This window comes from Oryzias latipes, chromosome 6 (assembly GCF_053564925.1).
Source record: "Oryzias latipes strain Hd-rR chromosome 6, Olatipes_Hd-rR_3.1".
NCBI classification, from domain to species: Eukaryota; Metazoa; Chordata; class Actinopteri; order Beloniformes; family Adrianichthyidae; genus Oryzias; species Oryzias latipes.
Window position 1 is genome coordinate 22,291,379 of NC_136242.1, and position 18,765 is coordinate 22,310,143.

At 37.9% G+C, this 18,765-nt stretch overlaps 3 protein-coding genes and 1 long non-coding RNA gene across 16 annotated transcripts in view; 1 reads left to right on the plus strand and 3 right to left on the minus strand.

Moving 5' to 3' along the window:
- On the minus strand, nucleotides 1–6,099 carry adm2b (adrenomedullin 2b). The gene is given in 3 exon segments (NM_001104890.1): nucleotides 1–419; nucleotides 5,783–5,894; nucleotides 5,996–6,099. Coding segments are annotated over 2 exon segments (468 nt in total). The 5' UTR covers nucleotides 5,869–5,894; nucleotides 5,996–6,099; the 3' UTR covers nucleotides 1–37.
- Nucleotides 4,298–18,765, plus strand: part of LOC144992456 (uncharacterized) — a 21,587-nt gene continuing 7,119 nt past the window's right edge. The window contains exons 1-2 of the long non-coding RNA XR_013656430.1: nucleotides 4,298–4,437; nucleotides 4,525–4,617. This is a non-coding gene — a long non-coding RNA (uncharacterized LOC144992456). The remainder of the gene's footprint in view (nucleotides 4,438–4,524; nucleotides 4,618–18,765) is intronic.
- LOC144981232 (MOB kinase activator 2) lies at nucleotides 8,390–13,660 on the minus strand. 2 transcript variants are annotated; one of them, XM_078948831.1, is made up of 6 exons: nucleotides 13,255–13,658; nucleotides 11,728–11,867; nucleotides 11,526–11,622; nucleotides 9,349–9,473; nucleotides 9,216–9,256; nucleotides 8,390–9,089 (listed from the first exon to the last, which is right to left on the minus strand). In XM_078948831.1, the coding sequence occupies exons 1-6, from the start codon at nucleotides 13,329–13,331 to the stop codon at nucleotides 9,018–9,020; spliced, it is 552 nt and encodes a 183-aa protein (XP_078804957.1). In that variant the 5' UTR covers nucleotides 13,332–13,658; the 3' UTR covers nucleotides 8,390–9,017. The 2 variants fall into 2 exon arrangements, with proteins under 2 accessions (XP_078804957.1, XP_004069716.1); XM_004069668.5 differs by having other exon boundaries at nucleotides 8,390–9,256; nucleotides 13,255–13,660.
- The window catches only part of ppp6r2b (protein phosphatase 6, regulatory subunit 2b), a 13,893-nt gene continuing 9,354 nt past the window's right edge, over nucleotides 14,227–18,765 (minus strand). For 7 of the 12 annotated variants that reach the window (XM_078948819.1, XM_078948826.1, XM_078948824.1 and 4 more), the window contains exons 24-25: nucleotides 17,998–18,126; nucleotides 14,227–16,827 (exon numbers count right to left, since the gene is read on the minus strand). In XM_078948819.1, the coding sequence (XP_078804945.1) occupies nucleotides 16,818–16,827; nucleotides 17,998–18,126 (139 nt within the window). In that variant the 3' untranslated portion in view covers nucleotides 14,227–16,817. Of the gene's footprint in view, nucleotides 16,828–17,993; nucleotides 18,127–18,653; nucleotides 18,678–18,765 lie in introns of all 12 variants that reach the window. The other 5 variants (XM_011476174.4, XM_078948822.1, XM_078948827.1 and 2 more) reach the window with 3 other exon arrangements.

An 18,765-nucleotide genomic window follows, 5' to 3' on the forward strand; every position in this document is an offset into this window, starting at 1 on the left:
GCTGATGCTTTGTGTTGGGAGTCCTGGCGGAGTGAACTTAGCCGTAGCTGTGAGGACTGCGTGGATTGATGGGGGACGAGTCTTCCTTCCCGCTCTGTCCAATCAGCTGGTACAGTCGATGGCTGAGGTTCTGCACTTGACAGGTGCCCAGGACACACCCCACCCTCATCATGTGGCCCCTTCCATTGCTGCCGTTGGCATGGCGACGGCGTCGTAGTCCCCGTTGCCACATCTTTGACTCCGAAAACACATTCTGGTTTCGATGAAGCAAAGCTTCCTTGTCTGGCGGGGCCCTCCAGAGGATCTGTGAACCTTCCTGCACGATCCGGTTGTTGACGGAAAGCGAGAGGTCAGACTCGGTAGGTGAAACGCTGGGATGTGATGGTTTTGGAAAATTGTAGATTCTGGATGAACTCAAACTGAATAAAATAACAAAAAAAAGGAAAAAGTGTAAAACGTGGAGCAGAATTTTACTCAGTTTTTTTGTCAAACTGGATTCCAGGTTTTAAAGAATCTTCTTAAAAACATGAAAATTGATCAAAATAAAGGATTTGTCTAATGTTTGGCTAAATCTATATGGTTTATCATCTGTGACCCCTTTGCTATTTTCCTTTACTTTTGCATTAAAATGTTTAAACAGAGGAAGAAACTAGCTGAATCTGCACTGAGAACAGGAAAAGTAAAAAACAATGTTTCCAGTAAATCAACAACAGTTTGTTGCTGAGAAAACTTCTAATAAGGAGAAAAGAGCAGGAAAAACTGAAATCAACCAGAAACTAGAGTGTAGATGGAGGAGAAACACTGACACTCCTCTGTCAAGTCATCGTATTTTGCCGTCTGACACTCTATTTTCTTTTGTAGTAGTTACTTAAAAAGAAAAAAAAACTCTCAACAACTCTCAGATGCTCAAGAGTTCAGCTGCTGGAGGTCAGCAGTCCTCTCAGAGGTTATGCAACCCTTGGATGTGGTAAAGTGCAGGGGTGCAACTCACAAAAGCGTTCTGTTTACACATGCTCCCATTTACATTGTTGAAAGAAGTAGCCGGGCAAAAAATGTAGGACGAGGAAACAGCTAATTAATTCTATACCTTTAAAGGGAAATAAATCACGATCAATTTTATTCTATTTTGGTTTCTTGTTTTGTTTTTTAGAAAAAAGTTATTATGAACCTGAAAAAACACAAGCTCCAAAGATGTGTTAGTCATATATGTTAACATTAGCAACATGAACAAAAGTTAAATGGTACTTTTTCTTCTTTTATTCCAAAAAAAAGTTATTTCCTTCCTCTTTCTAAGTACTTTCACAAACTCAGTTTAAAAAAGCTCTAAAAAGCTTTCTTCTTAACAATGGTACTTTTCCTTGTGGCATGTATTTTTAGTTTGATAAAAGAATGTAAGTGAATGAATTGAATATGTATTGATTGTTTATGTATTGTATTTAATGAACGGTATTGTTTTTTAGCTTATAGACTCATTATGGTGGCTGCCACATGTTAAGCCCCTTGTGGGTTTTTGGCAAACATCCATCACATCCACATTGTTGTATATTCTGTTTTTATTTACTTTTTTGATATGTGATAAATGCAATAAAAAAATATATATATATATATACATATTTGCTACCGAGAAAAAAAGACCAATGTCAAAGATGTTTGCTTGTTATAAAAACTGGGCCGGCTTACCGTGATCTGTTTTCTCGGACAAATCCTGACTGGTATTTTGATCATTTCTTTGGCTGAACACCTTAGAACTGCCAGTCACAACACCCTCAACCAAATATTCACCCTCAACAACAAATTTAAAATCTCCAATCCCCTGGATAATATGAGAATGATTTTCTTTAGTTTTTGTCATCTGTCTGAGGATGGTCCTCAATGTTTGTACAGCTGTTCCTATAGGGATACTCCTATGCATTAACATTTACAGAGGTTAGAAGAGTAAAACACTTCCTAGAGGAAGTATTTGTCTTTTTCTGTTAAAAAAAACCAACACTTATGGTGAGAAGGACACCACCTGTGGTGATGTTGAAAACAGAAGTGTTTCTCAGAAAAGGGGGATTGGCGCCATAGCTCCTCCTTACGAGAGGAAATTGTTGGCCTGTGCTTCTTCCCAGCTCAAAATTCTCTCCTGATGGCAATTTATTATTTATTTATTTATTAAGAAAAATACGCACACATGTTGTGGTATTTTTTACTATACAAAATTCTGTGGGTTTTAGAGTCTCCTCTTTCGTTTGGCGATTTAGTTCAATATTTTCTGACACACAAACTGATTATTTTAAAAGTATTTCCTTTCATTTTTGCTGATTTCATCGTACAACAAGTGAAAACTCCAAATAAAGAATGTCAGAAAGTTAAATAACGTGTAAATGGTCAACATTGAGGTGTCATGGTTTCACACTTTAATAGGATGTTTAGTTGGAAAAAATGTTTCTGGGTCATGAAATGATTTATCTATTTTCTGCCTAATCTTGGGAAAATCTTTGGATTTGACAGAAGTCCTAAAGACAGTTGTTGACATCCTGCATTTGGGAGAGGGTCAGACACAAGAGAAGCAGACTTTTGTCAAAGTGATGTAAGTAACTATCAAATGGAATGGAAGGATCCAAAGTGCTGCAAGGCCTTTTATTCAGATGACAGTAAAACTTGCTTTTGTTTTAAAAATCAAAGTTCTAGAGTTTGGAGGAAGAAGGAGACATGGAACCAAAAGTGCTTGAGGTCCAGAGAGACTCTTTCCCGATTTAGAGGTGTTTGGAAACACATGTCATCACATCATGCTTTTCTTATCTGTTTCATCAGGTCCAAACTCTGCACAGCCTTTCACAGAACATCATAGTTCTGCATCATAATTCACTTAAAGTCAACCAAGTACTGAATGATCAGTCCAGCATTTTCTGTATATGAATTGATGAATTGTTCATTCAATTGTTTTGAAATAATGTTACAGATTTCTATGATGCCATTTTAAGTTTTTCTTGTTTTTGCCTCAAACTCACTTTGATATAAATTCAAGGGAAAAAGTTTGGAAAAAAATTCAATTGTGGAGAACAAACAAAATTTAATTGGTTGAATGCTGTAAAGCATTCAACCCTTTGTTTTTGTTAATATTCCACTTTTTAAAAGTAAGCTTGTATTTAAGATGACATTATGCTGTCTGATAGAAACTTAAAAAACAAGAAACATGTCTCCAATGGATTCAAACTATTCTCCAACTCCACCAAAGCACAGGATACTCAAAAAAGCATAATTTATTGAATGTTTGCTTTTAACATTTGAGCAAAAATGTATTTTTTAAAAGGGTATATCCCAAAGCAAAATTGTTCAAAAGCAGAGATAATAAAAACGAACATTTATTTGTAGTAATTTTCTCGCTTTATAATGTCAACAGAATATGTCAAGACCAGGAGCAGCTGTGAACCAATTTATGTTTGGAAAAGAAAAGGGCAGAAGGCTACAAATAAAGTATGGTTTGTGGGCTAAATAATTGCAGAGTTGAAAAGTGAGTCTTGGTTTTTATAATCTTGCATTTATTTTATTCCCCAGATGATGGGACACAAATCAATCAGCAATTGTGACCATAGTCAAGCTTGTTAAGTATAACTTTTCCTTTTTTTTTTACACAGTTCTTCGCATTAGTGCAGATGTACAGATAGTACAACATGTGATTCTTTACTTCCCCTTTGCCAGTTTACACCAGCATACTATAATTTTTGACATACTTAATATATGTTTTTTTTTCATATTTTTTGGTTTCAGTGTGTCATGTAATGTGTGCATAAGAGATCAAAGGTTTATTTCTGATTGAGCGTTATAATAATTGAACTATTTACATGCGTATATGGATGTATGCACATATTTTTCCGATCAATTTCTGACTTATTATCCTAGGTTTGTTATATCTTTGTATATGCAAATATTTGACAGCTGTTGTTTGTAATGTTTAGTTTTATTTTTGGTTCGATTGCTTGAAATAAACCAAAAATAAACCAACCAAAATCCAAATAAGGGGCTGGTCCTGTTTTAGGTTTGAGTACCAGCCAGTCCCATGGGAATTATTTTCACCTAAATAACTTTCTCCTTAACTTTGAAGTAAAACTATTAATCTGGTAAATTGGTAAATAATAGTAATAAAAATAAATTCTTAAATACATAAATGAAATCCATATATTGCTTGAAAGCAAGCAATATATGTCGCTTCTGTTTCTTGCTCGACATTTCAGCACCCAGCAGACACATTACCACATTGACTCATTACTGCCCCTGCTGGTGAAGTTTTGAAACGGTTTTGAACGGGTGCAACGGCTGATTTGGTCATCTTTTTCAACCTTTAGAAACAGGATTTTTTTCTGGATTGAAAATGTTTTAATGTGTTAACTTTTTAAAAACTGGGTATTTGGAGAAAAAAACACATAAACTGTTGTTTTATTAGAATGAATTAAGGTAAAGTGCTCTCTTTTTTTTTACTGTACAGTATTTTTTTCAACTCCTTATGTGTATGTCAGATTGTGTGTTTTTTCCTTTGTGTAGCTGAGTATTTGAACCTGTGGAGAGTCTGACACCAGAAAACACTTCTCAAACATTCTTCCCATCTGAGAGAACAGCATGAGGCTGACCACCAGGGTAAACTAACGCACACACACACACACACACATAGTCACACATAAACATCTTCCAGCTGAAGCCTTCGAAACTACTTTTGATTAATACAAACACCATATTCTTACTGTTGTACGAACACTTTGTCCTTTTCTTTGTCCGTTCTTCGTGTTTGTAATGGTTTGTGAAAATATGGCCACTTTTTTTTAACTTAAATCTTAGATTTCCTGACATCATTTGTTATTTTCAGTTTTGACTTGTTTCATTTAACAGGTTTCACGTCTATCATTTAGGTAAAAGAAGACAGACTCTGTACGAGACTATTTAATGTTGAAAAGCAGAAAATGAGGAAGCTGCAGACAATAAGTTCCAACCTTTTGTCTGCTGAATCCATATCAAATGTTATTATCATTACACTTTCAGATATGACGTTATTGTAGAATCTTTCTTTTACTCAGCCCGTGAAATGCTCCTTCCCTTAAGTTTAAATGTTTGTCCCAAATGCCACTAAATCACGCTCACCTCTGCTTCACCTCCTGTGGTTGAAGAATTACCTCATTTTGCTGCTGAACCCTTTTCTCACATTAAGGGCACCGACCAGCTTCCTATTCCCTCCACTTGCTTTCTCCACCCCACCACAGACTATAAACTGTGTTTATGTAATCACCATTTCTCATTCATTATGTCGTGTAGGTGATGTGAAAATCATTCAGAAGATCCCATTGTTTTGTTTTGTGCAACAAACAGTTGAAAATAAAAGGATAATCCATTTAAAACAAGCAAATCTATTGTAGAAGCTGGCCAGAGATTTTAAAAGCTTAAATAATTCCTTTAGGGGGAGAAAGGTGTTGCACAACCAACGAGTTCACTGATGTGATGAGGTTTCTAATATTACTAAAACACTTTTGGACCTGTTTTTATTTCATTTTTGTTCAGAATATTTTACTTTTGATCATGTATTTTAAAAAACAATAATGTATTTTTAAAAATTTACAGTAAAAGTAGAGAAAGTTTGGTGATTTAACACTGATTGATGCTTGAGTGAAATTAACATTTCGAAAATTACATTTTGATTTTGCACTGTGCCATTATGATAATCAGATATGATAACATGAAAACACAATAAATCAAATACACTCGAAAAGACACTAAAATAAAGTGTACTTTGAGGTGTTGTTGTAGTGGATACCTGTGTCGTTGAGCTCCCAGAGCCTGGAGCTGCAGAGACAGGAGGAGAAGCAGAGCGCAGAGCCATGCTGGAGAGGAGGCACACATGGCGGAAGAGGAGAGACACACTGCGCCTGAGGAGGCAGATCCCAGCAGATATTATCCAAAGTGTCCCAAAAACTAATACAATAGCAAAAGAAAAAATATGCTGGAGAAATAGATGCAATGGTCTAACCTGAAGTGGCTTCCATCGGGTAAATAGTCACTTATGGATGGCTGGCTGTGTTAGCATCGCAAGGAGCAACCAAAGCATCCTTTACACACTGAAAATGTCAACGTCTGAGCAGCACAAATTGGTGAAACTTGAGTGTTTTCATTTATAAAGGCGTGCTGGAGGAAAAGGAGGAGGTGGGAGGGGGACGGCTTACTGCTTTGTCCTTCTCAGCAACTTAACCTCGCATGGACCCAACAACCTAATTAAACCTGGACAGTTCCACTTACCTCAAACCACTCGTAGAAGAAAAAAAAGACTGATTTGTTTCTTCTTATTGACATTTTTATTGTTTTTTTTATGGAAAAGTTGTCACTTAATGGTACAATTAAGAAAGAACCACCACAATAATTTAACATTAATGTTTTTTTTTACTCATGGATTTTCAAATTGAAAGCCCAATAACGTTATGGAACTGTTTTTCCCACCAGATGCAGCTCTCAGTAACTTACAATGTACATTTTAGGATTTTTCTGATCTTTTGCACAGCTGAGGATGTTACTGTTTGTTTTTAAAGAGTTTTTAGTATTCTTTTTTTTTCAAGGAGATTAATCTAAAGAAGATGCAGAATGATCACAAATTTGAAATACTATAAGTCTTCAGATGCGACTAGACTGGATTGACTTTACAATATCGTCATTCACAAATCAAGAATGAGGGATAGAAACCAAACCTCCAACACAGATATTGAGTAAGATTATTTGATATGGAGAATAATCTGCCACCCTGAAAATTGTTGAGAGTTCATTCAGTTCAGTTGTGTCTCTGGTGTCTCTTGATTAATCATATTTGGGAGAGAAAAAAAGAGAGAAGGAGGAGCTGCATCTCCGTGAAATCACTTCACTTTGAAAGAGGACAAAAATGAGTCGGAATCTGATTAAAGGAATGTTCTGTAAGTGAAGGTGGCTTCAGGTCTTAATTAAAGGGCTATGTGTGAGTGCACTTAATTGTGACTCAGCAGTTTCAAGTATTACCATCTAAGCTCAGTTTCCAAGCCTCGATTCAGCCCAGTACGCACATTAACACTCCCATCTATCCAGTGAACAACTCTGGAAGTGTGTGTCTGCACCATTCAGACTTGATGACTCTTTCTTTACCTCTTAAAAGTCACAAGTCTAGATGCTTTGGCCCGAAATCAGGAAGTAAAGCAGACATGTGGACACAAAATAAATAATGTTCTCGCAAAGTGCTGCAACAAAAATGACAAAAGGCAAATTCCTGCTTTTTCTTCAAGGAAATGTGAGATGTCATTGTGTCATAGAAGCTCAGACTATGAAGATCAAACTGTGATGTTAAGTACAATTAAAAGACTTTACCTTTTTGGCTATTTATTTCAAATTTAGGTTACAGTTTTTCTTTGTTTTTTTAGTTCCTCAGGATGCTTCACCCATATTTAGGTATTTAAGTAAGAGATTTGAGACATTATCAGGCTTAATAGGGAGGTGTTTTTAACCCCTTTGTGGTGAATGATGGGTCTTCAGGGAAAAGTTCAATTGTAATTCAAGATTTTTCACCTAAAAAACGATTCTCTGTGCAAATCTTTCAGGGTCTTGTGTGTAGGAAAATAATATTTAAAACACCAAAATGCAAATTTTAAATTTAAACGATCCGGATCCTTGGCCTTTGGATCTTCATTGTGTCGCTGAACCCTGTTGCTATATTGCTCGGGTATAAAGCCAGCCATAACCTGAGGTTGCCTTTTCTTTAGTTTGGAAAGAACAACATAGATTTCCGGTGTTTAACCGTGTGGCGCCTATTGATGAAAATATGGATCAAACCACTTTGGCTCCAAAATTTAATTTATTTAGCCTCAACTCAAAAGCTAAAGTTATTTGTTTTACAGATTGAAACAAAATCAGGCATCAAACGGTTGAAAATCCAGTTTTGCCCGTACATTTTGAGTAAAATGATAAAGACATAGTTCTTTTGTGGACAAACTGAATTTATAAATATATTAAGCTATTCTACCACAAAAGTGAATCACGGTTTTTGCAAGTCAATTTAGCCCTTTTTTATCTGTAAATTGGAATCAGCGCTCAGTTAAACTAAACATGTTTCAGCATAAAAGAATTGTATAATGGATACAATTGTTTTTGTTCCCTAAATGTTTGACATTTCCAAAATATTCTGTAACAGGTCATTATTTCCAAGTTTTGATCGTTTTTTTATACCCGTTATCACATTTGTGGCCTGGGAGGAATTCTTTATATTGTGCTTTAATTGTAAAAATGTAATGTTTGATTAAATATTAATTTTCCTTGGAATTACAACTGAGATCAAAAGAAAATAGGGAAACGTTAATGAGTTTATTTCAGAATAATGACAGTTTGTGGTAAAAAAAAATGAAAAAAGTGTAAATAAAGGTGGAATTACATATTTATTGTTGTGTTTTTCCGTTTAAAAAACTGTAAATACTTCATACATTATTTTTAATCCATAATTCAGTTTCAACAGTGAAGTAATATGTTGCAAAGCTAAAAACATTTTTGCTCAACTCGATAGTTGCCTTGTCTGGAGACAGAAGACATTTTATTTAAAAAGCATTTTATAACAACTTATAACAAATGTTCATTATTATAGAATACACACAATTGCACACATGATTATAAAGTATCTGCATTAAGTTACTATCAAATATATTCAGGCACAGTGACAGGATGTCTTTGGTGAAAATTTAAAAAAAAAGTTTTGAAAAAAATAACAACTTTAAATTGACCTGAAAACAAAAATATTACAGCATGTTAAAACACAAACATGTGACATATTTTGGATGAAATGACACAGTAACTGAATAACTTTTTTAAGTAAAAGAGTAGCTGCATCCTTTTTCCACTCCTATAGCTTCAGACCTGTCATTTGAAAGAAAAGAAAACAATAGAATGGCACAATTTATAGTTGAATCCACACCGGCAAGAAGCTGCTTCAAATAAATAGCTTTGAGATGAGCTGGTGAAGAGGATGAGGAATCATGTTTGCCCCTCAGGGTTCATCTTTGCTGTCTCAGAGCCGTTATAAGCGGCTGCAGTGGCTCCGTGTCTTCAGACTCCAGCAGGGCGTGCTGGTGGCAGAAGAGCGTGAGGTGTGCAAACATTGTGTTAAGGTGTGGGTGCAAACCCAACGCAAGTGCTTCATTGTAGTGAGACCAGTAAATGTGAGCCAGAGTCCTAAACAAAAGCAAAAAGACCTTTTGGACGAGGAGTAAGAAGCCCGTTGGAAACGCAGCACCTGGGTAACGAGACAGGACAAGGGGGCAAATAAAAATCAACTGGCTTTTGGTGTGCAGGGAAAGAAATAACAACAACAAAAATTAAATTGACCTGCTTTAGTGGGAAACACATCTTCGTCAGTCAGTAGCTCCTGAATGTAGGACAGAGCGTAGTCAAAGTAAAGGGGAGCGGAGCACTTCAGCCTCCTGCCATGTTCGTCAGTCCAGAAGTAAACCCTAAGAATGTCAGTAAACACTCATTTAGGTTCCTCAGTGCTCTCACAGTGTGGAAATATGATCATAATTTAATTTGAAACATTCGCAATAGAAATTTGACATGTCTAAGATCACTTTTAGTTCCTTGAAAATTCTGTACAGACGAATGAATGTTTGGGGAGGTCCACTGTGAGTAGTAAGAATGTACATACTGTGTATTACCTCTCCATTTGAGAAATCACAAAGGATGAGTCTTCAGAAATGTTTCTGTTTGAGCAAATCGTAATGTTTAAAATGAAAATACAAGAACTAAGGTGATCAGCAGTGTCTCAAATGTAAATATAACCACCACTATGCATCCAGAAAAGAAAAAAAATCGTGGTCGACTTGACAAAATATCTGCCGTTCTATATAATTCTTAACCTTCCCGTGTAAGTCAGCCTCACACGTGTAAACAAATGAGATTATCCAGATTTGACTGGGATTTCTTCATTCTGAAAGTCATTTAGGGGGGACATTTACAATGCAGAAAGAAGAAGGACTTTAATCGTTTATTTCATAGAAAAAATGTGCTGCAATTGTTATTCATGTCAGCTTGAAATAAAAATAAGTTCCTGAGAGGAAATACAAACATAAACCATACTTGAACTGCTAACATGAAAACAAGAGGCTGAATGTAAGATTGCATCAGCTTCTAAGTGTTGAAGGAGCAAATCAGAAACAACTGTCGGATCAAGTTTCATTTTGGTGGTGCGTAAGACTGACTGCTGAGTTGTGGAATACATTTTTTCAACAACGATCCACTCAGATCGCATAAATGAGACTAACTGATCTCTAAATCTACTATTTGTTCAAAATAATAAAAAGTAAACTGATCCCTTTTGTTTCTCTTTCTTTTTAATACAAGCAGTTTTGGGCCTTAGCCTGTTTAGGTTGAACAAAATCAATTTAAATGGGTTTAATTTTTGAAATCATATCACCTACTTTTTTTTTTTTTAAATCCTGGATATCTATTAGCTTCCTCTGCAGCGCAGAGTGAAAAGTTAAAATACTCCCTGATTCATGAAGCTGATTTGAGGTCAGTCCAGCTCCACTCTGAATTTTGTTCACGTCTTCTGTGAGATGAAAACCAACTCAAAACACCTTCACACACTTTTTTTTTCATCAAAAATAAACCAAACCCATTGCTACCCATTATTATTACCATTTGGGAATAGCAAGTGACTCTTCTTGTCATCCATAAACAAAAACGAAACTACTGCTCAAGCATCTTGATAGATAAGTAAGTAAAACGGCTCATCATAGTGTATTTTCTCAGGTAAATCCAGATACTCCTGTACTGCCCCCTGTGGCCTGTTTGAATAATTACAGGATGTCCAGGAGGAGTCACCAGGACGAGCTCTGACCTTCAGACTCCTGTTTATTGTAAATAAAGCAAGAAGTTTACTTCAAAATCGAGAAAGAGCTTCAAAAAAGTTTAAAAAAAAAACATTAAAAAGTATTATTTTCAACTAAAATAGAGAACCATACAAAAAGAAAAAGAAAAACTGGTAGATACTTGCTTTTGCCCTGACCAGGCTGGTGTTTACTCAAAGACATTTATGATCATTGGAAAAAGCATATTGTAGACTAAAGCCTAAAGTCAAACATCGGCTGTTTAAACAATTAAAATAAAACAAACAAAAAAGGTGGAAAAATCTGTATTTGTCAAGCGCTTTGGATAAACGGACCATCTTGTTTATTATATCATGCAAGAAAATGAGAGATTATGGGTGAAACAGCAATATGAGGAGAGGAATTTACGGTAAATTAACCATAAAATGTGTCACTGTGGTTGGGAAGCGTTTCTGGGGGGCTTCACACGTGTATTTATGATTTATTACACAAGACTTAAGATCTATAACACCTGTACTCATACAGCTAACATAATAAATCACCAAAAATGTCATTTCTGATTTCTCAAATACCGTAAATAACTGAAATCCGACATGGGGAAGTAAAGCAAAGTCTCATTTAAACTTTTCTGGGAAGTTTTTTTTAAACTGAAGCTTGAATAAAAGAGATGTAACCCACGTGTTGCCCGGTCCACAGGCAGTTGGGCACGTGCTGGTGGTGCAGAACTCCGACAGCGCGCTGGATAGCAGATTTATGTGCTTGAAAAAAGCAACAGCTGGAAGAAATCAAACATGGGTTTTTCTGCTCGCATGATTCTAGCCGCAAGTATTCGGGGAGGGGGCGAATCAAACAAAGGCAGAACAAACGTTCAAATACTTACTGTTACTGGCAAGCCACTCTGCCTTGTCAACGCCAGGCGGCAGGGCCGTGAGCGCAAACATGTCTGCGTCTGTGATCCGGTGGCGCACGTGCGGCTCCTGCAGATATGGGCGCTCCTCTTGATTATTGTTATTGATTCCCCTGAGGGAGACAGCAGCACGCACGTAATGACGAGGAGGCAGAAAGAAAAGATTACACGGTGTAAAAACTTCCCCTGCAGTCAGGATGAAACACTTATTTCTGCCCCCTTCTAGCTGGCACAGACACCGCTGCCTCCACTAGAATGGGTTCATACATGTAAGACACGCTGCAGGATAAAACCCGTTAATGCCGCTGAGCAATCCGCGCAAAAAAGTAAAAAAAATAAATTAATAAATTGGATGGATAGTCTGCATGATAACCTACAGCCCAGTGCAGAGGAATGCGGGCCACTTTCCTGCTCCAGCTCACACCGAGAACTTTTAGGCAGGAGGCCATTGAAAGGAAATAAAAAAAAAAAAGGGAAAAACTCCAACAAGGAGGGCGAACAACTGGGAATGCCGGATGTTTTCCAGCTCACTCTGCTGAGTCGGACATGTCAGCATGATTTGACTTTATTTAAAGCACCACAGGGGCGTGTGCACCAACAACGAAGAAAGCAGCTCTGGGGAAATATATATTCGAACGCAGCCTTCTGGAGTAAAAGGGAATGTCTCCAACTGCTGCCAGTATGTCAGCTGTCATCCACAATTCGGAAGTGTTCACACACACACACACACACACACACGCACACACACGCACACACACAGCAGCTGGAAGTCTGAACAGCCTGACTTCGCTTCCTAGCAGTGATGGGGAAAACACAGCTCTCCATGAGGTTTCACTCCCCCCACAATGATGTGAGTGTAGGAGACGGCCGGGCTGGGAATTTGTTTACTGCTTTAAACAAGAGAACCTTGTTTCAGGTGAAGCTCAGAACCGACAGGCCAGGGGTGGTGAAGGGGTGGGGGTGTCATGGAGGAATGTAAACAGTGGCTGTTCAGTGTTACAGTAAGTGCAAATCCACGTCCAGCCTCTCTAAATGGCCACGGGAACGACTTCTACAGACATTTTGCTCTTTATTTTAGGCCTCTTCCAGTGGAGCACAGACACCGTGACCCCTCTGAGGTCCTCCAAATGTCGTATTTGTGTGTAAACACCCTCCCCGGTCACCTTTACCTTTACTCAACAGCCCAGCTGGCTGCTGAAAGGTCACTCCAGGGCAAATGTTTCCACATGTTCCCCCATCTTGTCCTTGTATCTCTTTTGAGCGTTTCTAAACACGTGTAACTGCTTTCAGGAATCCACAGTCACCGTGACAGTATCCGACAAATATGTACACGCGCAGGCATGATCTGGCCCGCATTCCTGTGTGAACCTTGTGCAGACGCAACTTTTTTTTTTTTTTAGTTCCGTTAGCAGTTCTTCAGCTGCCCCCTTTGTGATCCTTAGAAAACCCCCTAGCAACATATCTGTAGAAAGTAATACTAGTGGAAGAAAACAGACTTACGGTTTCTCATTGCTGATGTCACAAGCAGCTTTGCTCTCAGTCTTCGTGGCTGAGGGGTAACTATGGCAACCCCCCATGGCGTGGCGCTAAGAGCGGAGCTGTTTGTCTTGGTAGCTCCACTTTTCCATTCCACACACACACACGCACACACACACACACTAACTAACACGCAGGCGTCTGCACACCATGGCCAGCATATGTCAACCACATCCCAGCACAGCTGACACAACCCTCCTCCAAACGACCGACAAAAAGGAGCAGCAGGAGTTGAAGTCTGTCTTCTTTGTGGAAAAAAAAAGGGGAAGCTTTTTCAGTCGTCAGCTTCTCTTTTTCCCCTCCTGTGTCAGTGTGTTTATGCCTCCTTTGTCTCAGTCCCACAGGCTCCTCCTCTGCCAACTCTGAGCAGAAAGGCAGGTTTCTCCACAACCCATAAAAGTACAAAACGCAACTCCGCCTTCCTCGTTCTTCCCTCCCCTTTGGTACACATACAGTTCTGTTCAGGAAAGAAAGCACTAAACAGTGGATTTCAAGTGTGAAAAAGCATAAAAAGTCAAAGCAAAGCAGCCAATTACACATGTGCACTCATGACACACATCTGGAAGATCCAAAAAAAGAAAAAAGCACCAAAGCTGCTGGTGACTTGCAGAAAAATCAGAAAAAAGATGATATAGAAGTACAGAAAAACAAAACGTCTTCCAACTCTCATTTTTGTTTTTACCTGTGCATAAAGCAGTTGGATCTCAGTGATAGGCGGGTTTCTGTTTGCAGTAGGGGAGGTGGGGGTGTCATGTGAGGGAGGGGTTCACATAGGAGACAAAAAGAGTACAGCTGGGAAGTAACCTTATCCATCCCATCATCTGGCCCAGAGGTCAATATTTTCCAAAGAACGAGTCCTGCTACTGGGTTTTACCTGCACACGTTTGTTTTTTGTTTTTTTAACGACAGACCTTGAATGCGACACGGACACTGCAGTTTGTTTTGACACGTTTATTAGGTTCAATATTTGAAAGTACAAGCTAAACCGACAACAGGAAAGAGACACATTACTCCTTCAGAATAAAAGAATTTCAAAAAAGCATCAGTCCACTTCACATTAAAAAAAAAATTGACATTACATCAGTCTTTCCCAGAATTACCCCCCACCCAACATCTTCAAACACACACGCACACAAGAAAATACCTCAACGTACAAAATGGGCAAGGAATTTTTAAAAGTAAATTTATGAGTAAACACTGAAGAATCCAGCATTACTTAAATAGTTGATGAGTCTAACTTAATGGCACTTAAAGCTTACCGTATCACATGCCATTAACGCTGCAACGTACCTGGAACTGCCCCCATGTGAAGGGGGCAGCGTCAAACACACACAATGGGATGCAGTGTTTATGTTTGGTGAAGGAGGGGAAATATGTGACCCTGTCCACAACCTTGTCAAAACAAAAAAAAAGTTATTATTTTTTGAATCTTCTAGTTCTGATCCTAAAAAAATTGCTCTCTGTTTAGTTTTACTTCAAACGGCTCAAAGCGTTGAACTGATGAAAGCAACAGATGAATCTTTAAAGCCTTCCTCTTAGTGCACACACTATTTATTATTACATAAAAAACGAGGAACCCCACGTGGAAGATTGATCAGAAACTGTATTTGATTACTCTACACCTGTATGACAAGAAACAAGGCTACTGCAGATATGAAGTTCAGCTGTAATCCTGTTGGGAAGACACACTTTGGCAGAAAGCATTAAAAAAAAAAAGAATATTCTAGTATGTACATGCTTCGCTCCTTCAAGTCAAACTTCTCCCACCACTAAGGAGGGAGTAATACGGCTGCCTGAGGCACCATCACATGCTAACCAAAAGTGCCTGTCCAAAAAGTGCTTTGAAAAATAAATAAAGTAAATCATTTCATCGTTATTAATGCAATTAAAGTCAACTCCTTCCCTGAGAAAGAGAGATGAGAAGAAAGAAGGTGAGTGTGTGGCAGAAAAATTCTGGTTCATTACAGCTCAGGCAGTTTGTTGTTTTAAGTTAGGATCTTTAGAAAACACGAGTGCGTTGAAGGTTTTTTCAGTTATTGATTATTATAATTATTTAATTAATTTAGTTCTTATCAACTCTTCTAACTTGAAAAATGTTTTTAAACTTTGGACAATTATGTTTAGATTTCAACAAAATGCACCAATATTCAAACTAAAAGAGTTGGCATGTCATGAAATGTGTTTATTTTGATGTTAAATGTTAAATCTGTTTAAAGAGAAGTCAACACTGAGAAATTGTTTGACAAGATTTTTTAATAATGTGTAAAAATATCTAACCTACGTTGCTTCCTTAAACTGGCGTTTGGCGCTAAGCGACTGACCAAATATTGAAACAATGTGCGAAGAAAACACAAGAAAAAAAACATTTCAACTGTTGATGGAAAGTACAGTACAGCCTGAGCTGGAATCAGCAGAGAAATATTCTTTAGGTAAACTTTATGGAAGACATCCTGCAGACAACCAAAACGCACAACATGCTCACACTCACACCTGCATGTAGACAGGACTCCAGCAACAAAACAGGAACTCGTGTGGACCTACCGACCAAAACACACACATCCTTATTGCCTCCAACCACACGCACACACACACACACACAGCAACCTGCAAAACAACCTCCGTTCCGTACATTGGATTTATTCAAAAAATAGATATAATGTTTATATATACTGTTTACATTTATATTATGTTTATGCATTACCAAGAATTAACCACAACCTAATACAGGTTCAGATTTCACAATATTACATTGAAAGAGCGTTTGAGGGTGGGATGAACTGGTCTGTGCACATCATCACTGTTCTTTTGCTGCTTTTTCCTCCCCCATATTTATTATTATTATTATTATTTTTGCATGTGTTTGTAGGTATGGCTGTTTATACATACGCAGGTCTATGGAATTGTGTGGGTGCTGTGTGTCACACAGGTGTGCTTTCTGCCATTAACCTGAGAGTGCGCTCATCTCAGACGGAGCTCAAACACACACCTAAACTACAGTATTCTCTCAGAAGAGGAAATGACGTGTGATGCTTTCAAACATTGATGTTGTGAATAAACAAAAGAGGAGCACTTATGCTCCAAATGGTACAAGTTAAAACATTGATTTGAAATGATCTAAACAGCATGAAGGAAAGTAGCAGAATTTACATTAAATACAAAAAAAAAGAACTGCTATCGTTTTGCAAGCTTGTTTGCTAGTTATTAGTTTATTCATTTGTAAACAGTTAAATCTTGTGTTAGAAAAATTCCCTGGGTGTTGTACCCAGGCTCCGATGATTTGAAACTTAATTTAATGCCGCGTCAAATTTCCAATTTTTTTTGAAGGCATGTAAAGCTCTCTCTTTTTCTGTGACAAACTTCAGCAGGACCTATTTTTCCGGGTTTCCCACATAAAGAAAGGTTTTCCATGAACTCACAGACACTACAAAAGGTCACTGGAGGAAGCAGAGGTGGCATGGCGCTGTGCTGGATGAGGGAATGAGACGCGTCTTTAGCTGCATGGTTAGGCCAGTTCCATTCGCTGCCGACTACATCCCTCTAGGAGGCCAACAACAAAAAAAAAGAGGGAAAAATTGAAAATGTACTCTGCAGCTGTTGGAATCAAACTGCACCAACCAGTCCACAAAACACTGCAGCTAAAGCTATAACCAAACATTGTTTCCATGAAAAAAAATAGCAAGAAAACAAAACAATTCAAGATAAACATTTTGTTGAAATTTGTTTATTCATTTTATGAAGCAGAAGTCCCAGAAAAAAACTGTTTTTCTGTCCTCTTTGACCTGCAGCACAAGAGTCGCTGTCAACTAAATGCAACCATTTAAACAAATGTTTGAAATGTCAGAACTTTACTTAAAAGGGAAACATCTGTAAAACAATATATTTCCAATCTAATAACAGTAAATGTGATCTTAGTCTGGAGTAAAATGTGTTCCACATTCATCCACGAAATCTCCTAACAGCAGAGAACATTTGACACAAGAAACAGTGACTGAAGTTCAATCTCATGACTTTGTTCAGTGTGTGTGCGGATAATAAAAAAAACACCTCATCTAATGACAACAGATGTATATATTGACAAATGATTGTTTCTGAAAAATTGCTTCTGTTTTTTTTTCGTTCTTAATAATCTCTGAAGAACAATCAGTCTACTGCTAAGGACTGTTCTGGCGATTGATGGGGATCACTTCACTGCAGCCATCAGTCACAAGCACATTAACATTGTTCTATTCTGCCAGCAGTTTCTTCTTCTAACCTGAGGCTCAGCTATTGTATGGCCACCTCTTCTCCTTTTCCCTGCTGTTAGACAACCAGGCATTTATGCTGTTGTTATGAATAAAGCAAAACTACTTTAGATGCTCCTGTTTAAAGATGAAAATGGTTAGTTTGTGATCTCCTTCTTAATCAGTCATTTCAGATTGATTGTGTGCAAATCAAAAAAAAGAAGAGGGGATTCTGCAAAATTAGTTGGAGTTTGAATGTAATGCTAACAGAAAAAATGAATATTTAAATAAGGAATTACAAAACTAAAGAAAAAACTGCTCAGAGGAAAATATCCATCATGACAGATGGAAGGGAAAAATGATGAACCTTACATGTATCCCTCTTAGAGTAAATCCTAAACTAATTTCACTCAAAAATTAAGGTCAAATTCGCATAAAGAGCCTTGACAGATGGAAAGAAAAGGAAAGAAAAGCACCACTCACTTACTGTGTGGCTGCAGCTGGCTGCTCCGCTGAACTGGCTGTAACTGGGCTGGAAGAGTTTCCATGCTTCTTCTCTTTGTCTTTATCTGCGTCTGCGATGGACGGGCCCTCTGCTGGCACTCTGTCAGCTTCACTGAAACAAACAACAACAAATTACATATGCACTAAACAGTGGAGACTCTCAATAGTCATGTTAAAACATAAAAAAATGCTGGTTTTGGGTTCTGGCTGTGGCTGACCATGTCTGTAGTTCTCCATCTACGTAACCATTGTGCAAAGCTCTTGCATAGACTCATGCATCCACTAAGCTCCACTGGGGGAGGATCTGTTCTGTCGCTATAGTTGAGGGTCATTTGAATCATGTAGCCCATGCTCCTCAGTGCACTGTTAGTAATCTGAGAATGAACCGATCTGTTAGAAAGTTGATGTTTGTAGCAACTCATAGCATGCTATCTGACAAAAGGTTAGTATGGGGGGTCTCTGACCGCAAAAGAAGGACGTCACATGTGTTGACCACCTTCATCATGTGGTGTAAACTGGGCTTAAAAACACAGTCCTGCAGCTGATCTAAGAGCCAGGAGTTATGGGGTTAGGTTTGCTGTTTTCTGAACTGAATCATGAGAGCATTTCACACACGCAGTTCCCTTAAGAACAACATACCGTCTGAATGCAGGTCTGAAAACTCTGGAATCAAGTCAGGTGACAGAGGAGGGAACACACATTACATCAGAGAGAAAGTAAGGATGGAACAGGAGTACTGTACAGGAGGTTT

Coding starts and splice junctions, on each gene's coding strand:
- LOC144981232 (XM_004069668.5), bottom strand. CDS start 13,331: ATGGGGGGTTGCCATAGTTACCCCTCAGCCACGAAGACTGAGAGCAAA. Junction 11,868..13,254: donor GACATCAGCAATGAGAAACC/GTAAGTCTGTTT, acceptor TGTCTCCCTCAG/GGGAATCAATAACAATAATC. Junction 11,623..11,727: donor AGAGTGGCTTGCCAGTAACA/GTAAGTATTTGA, acceptor GATTTCTTCCAG/CTGTTGCTTTTTTCAAGCAC.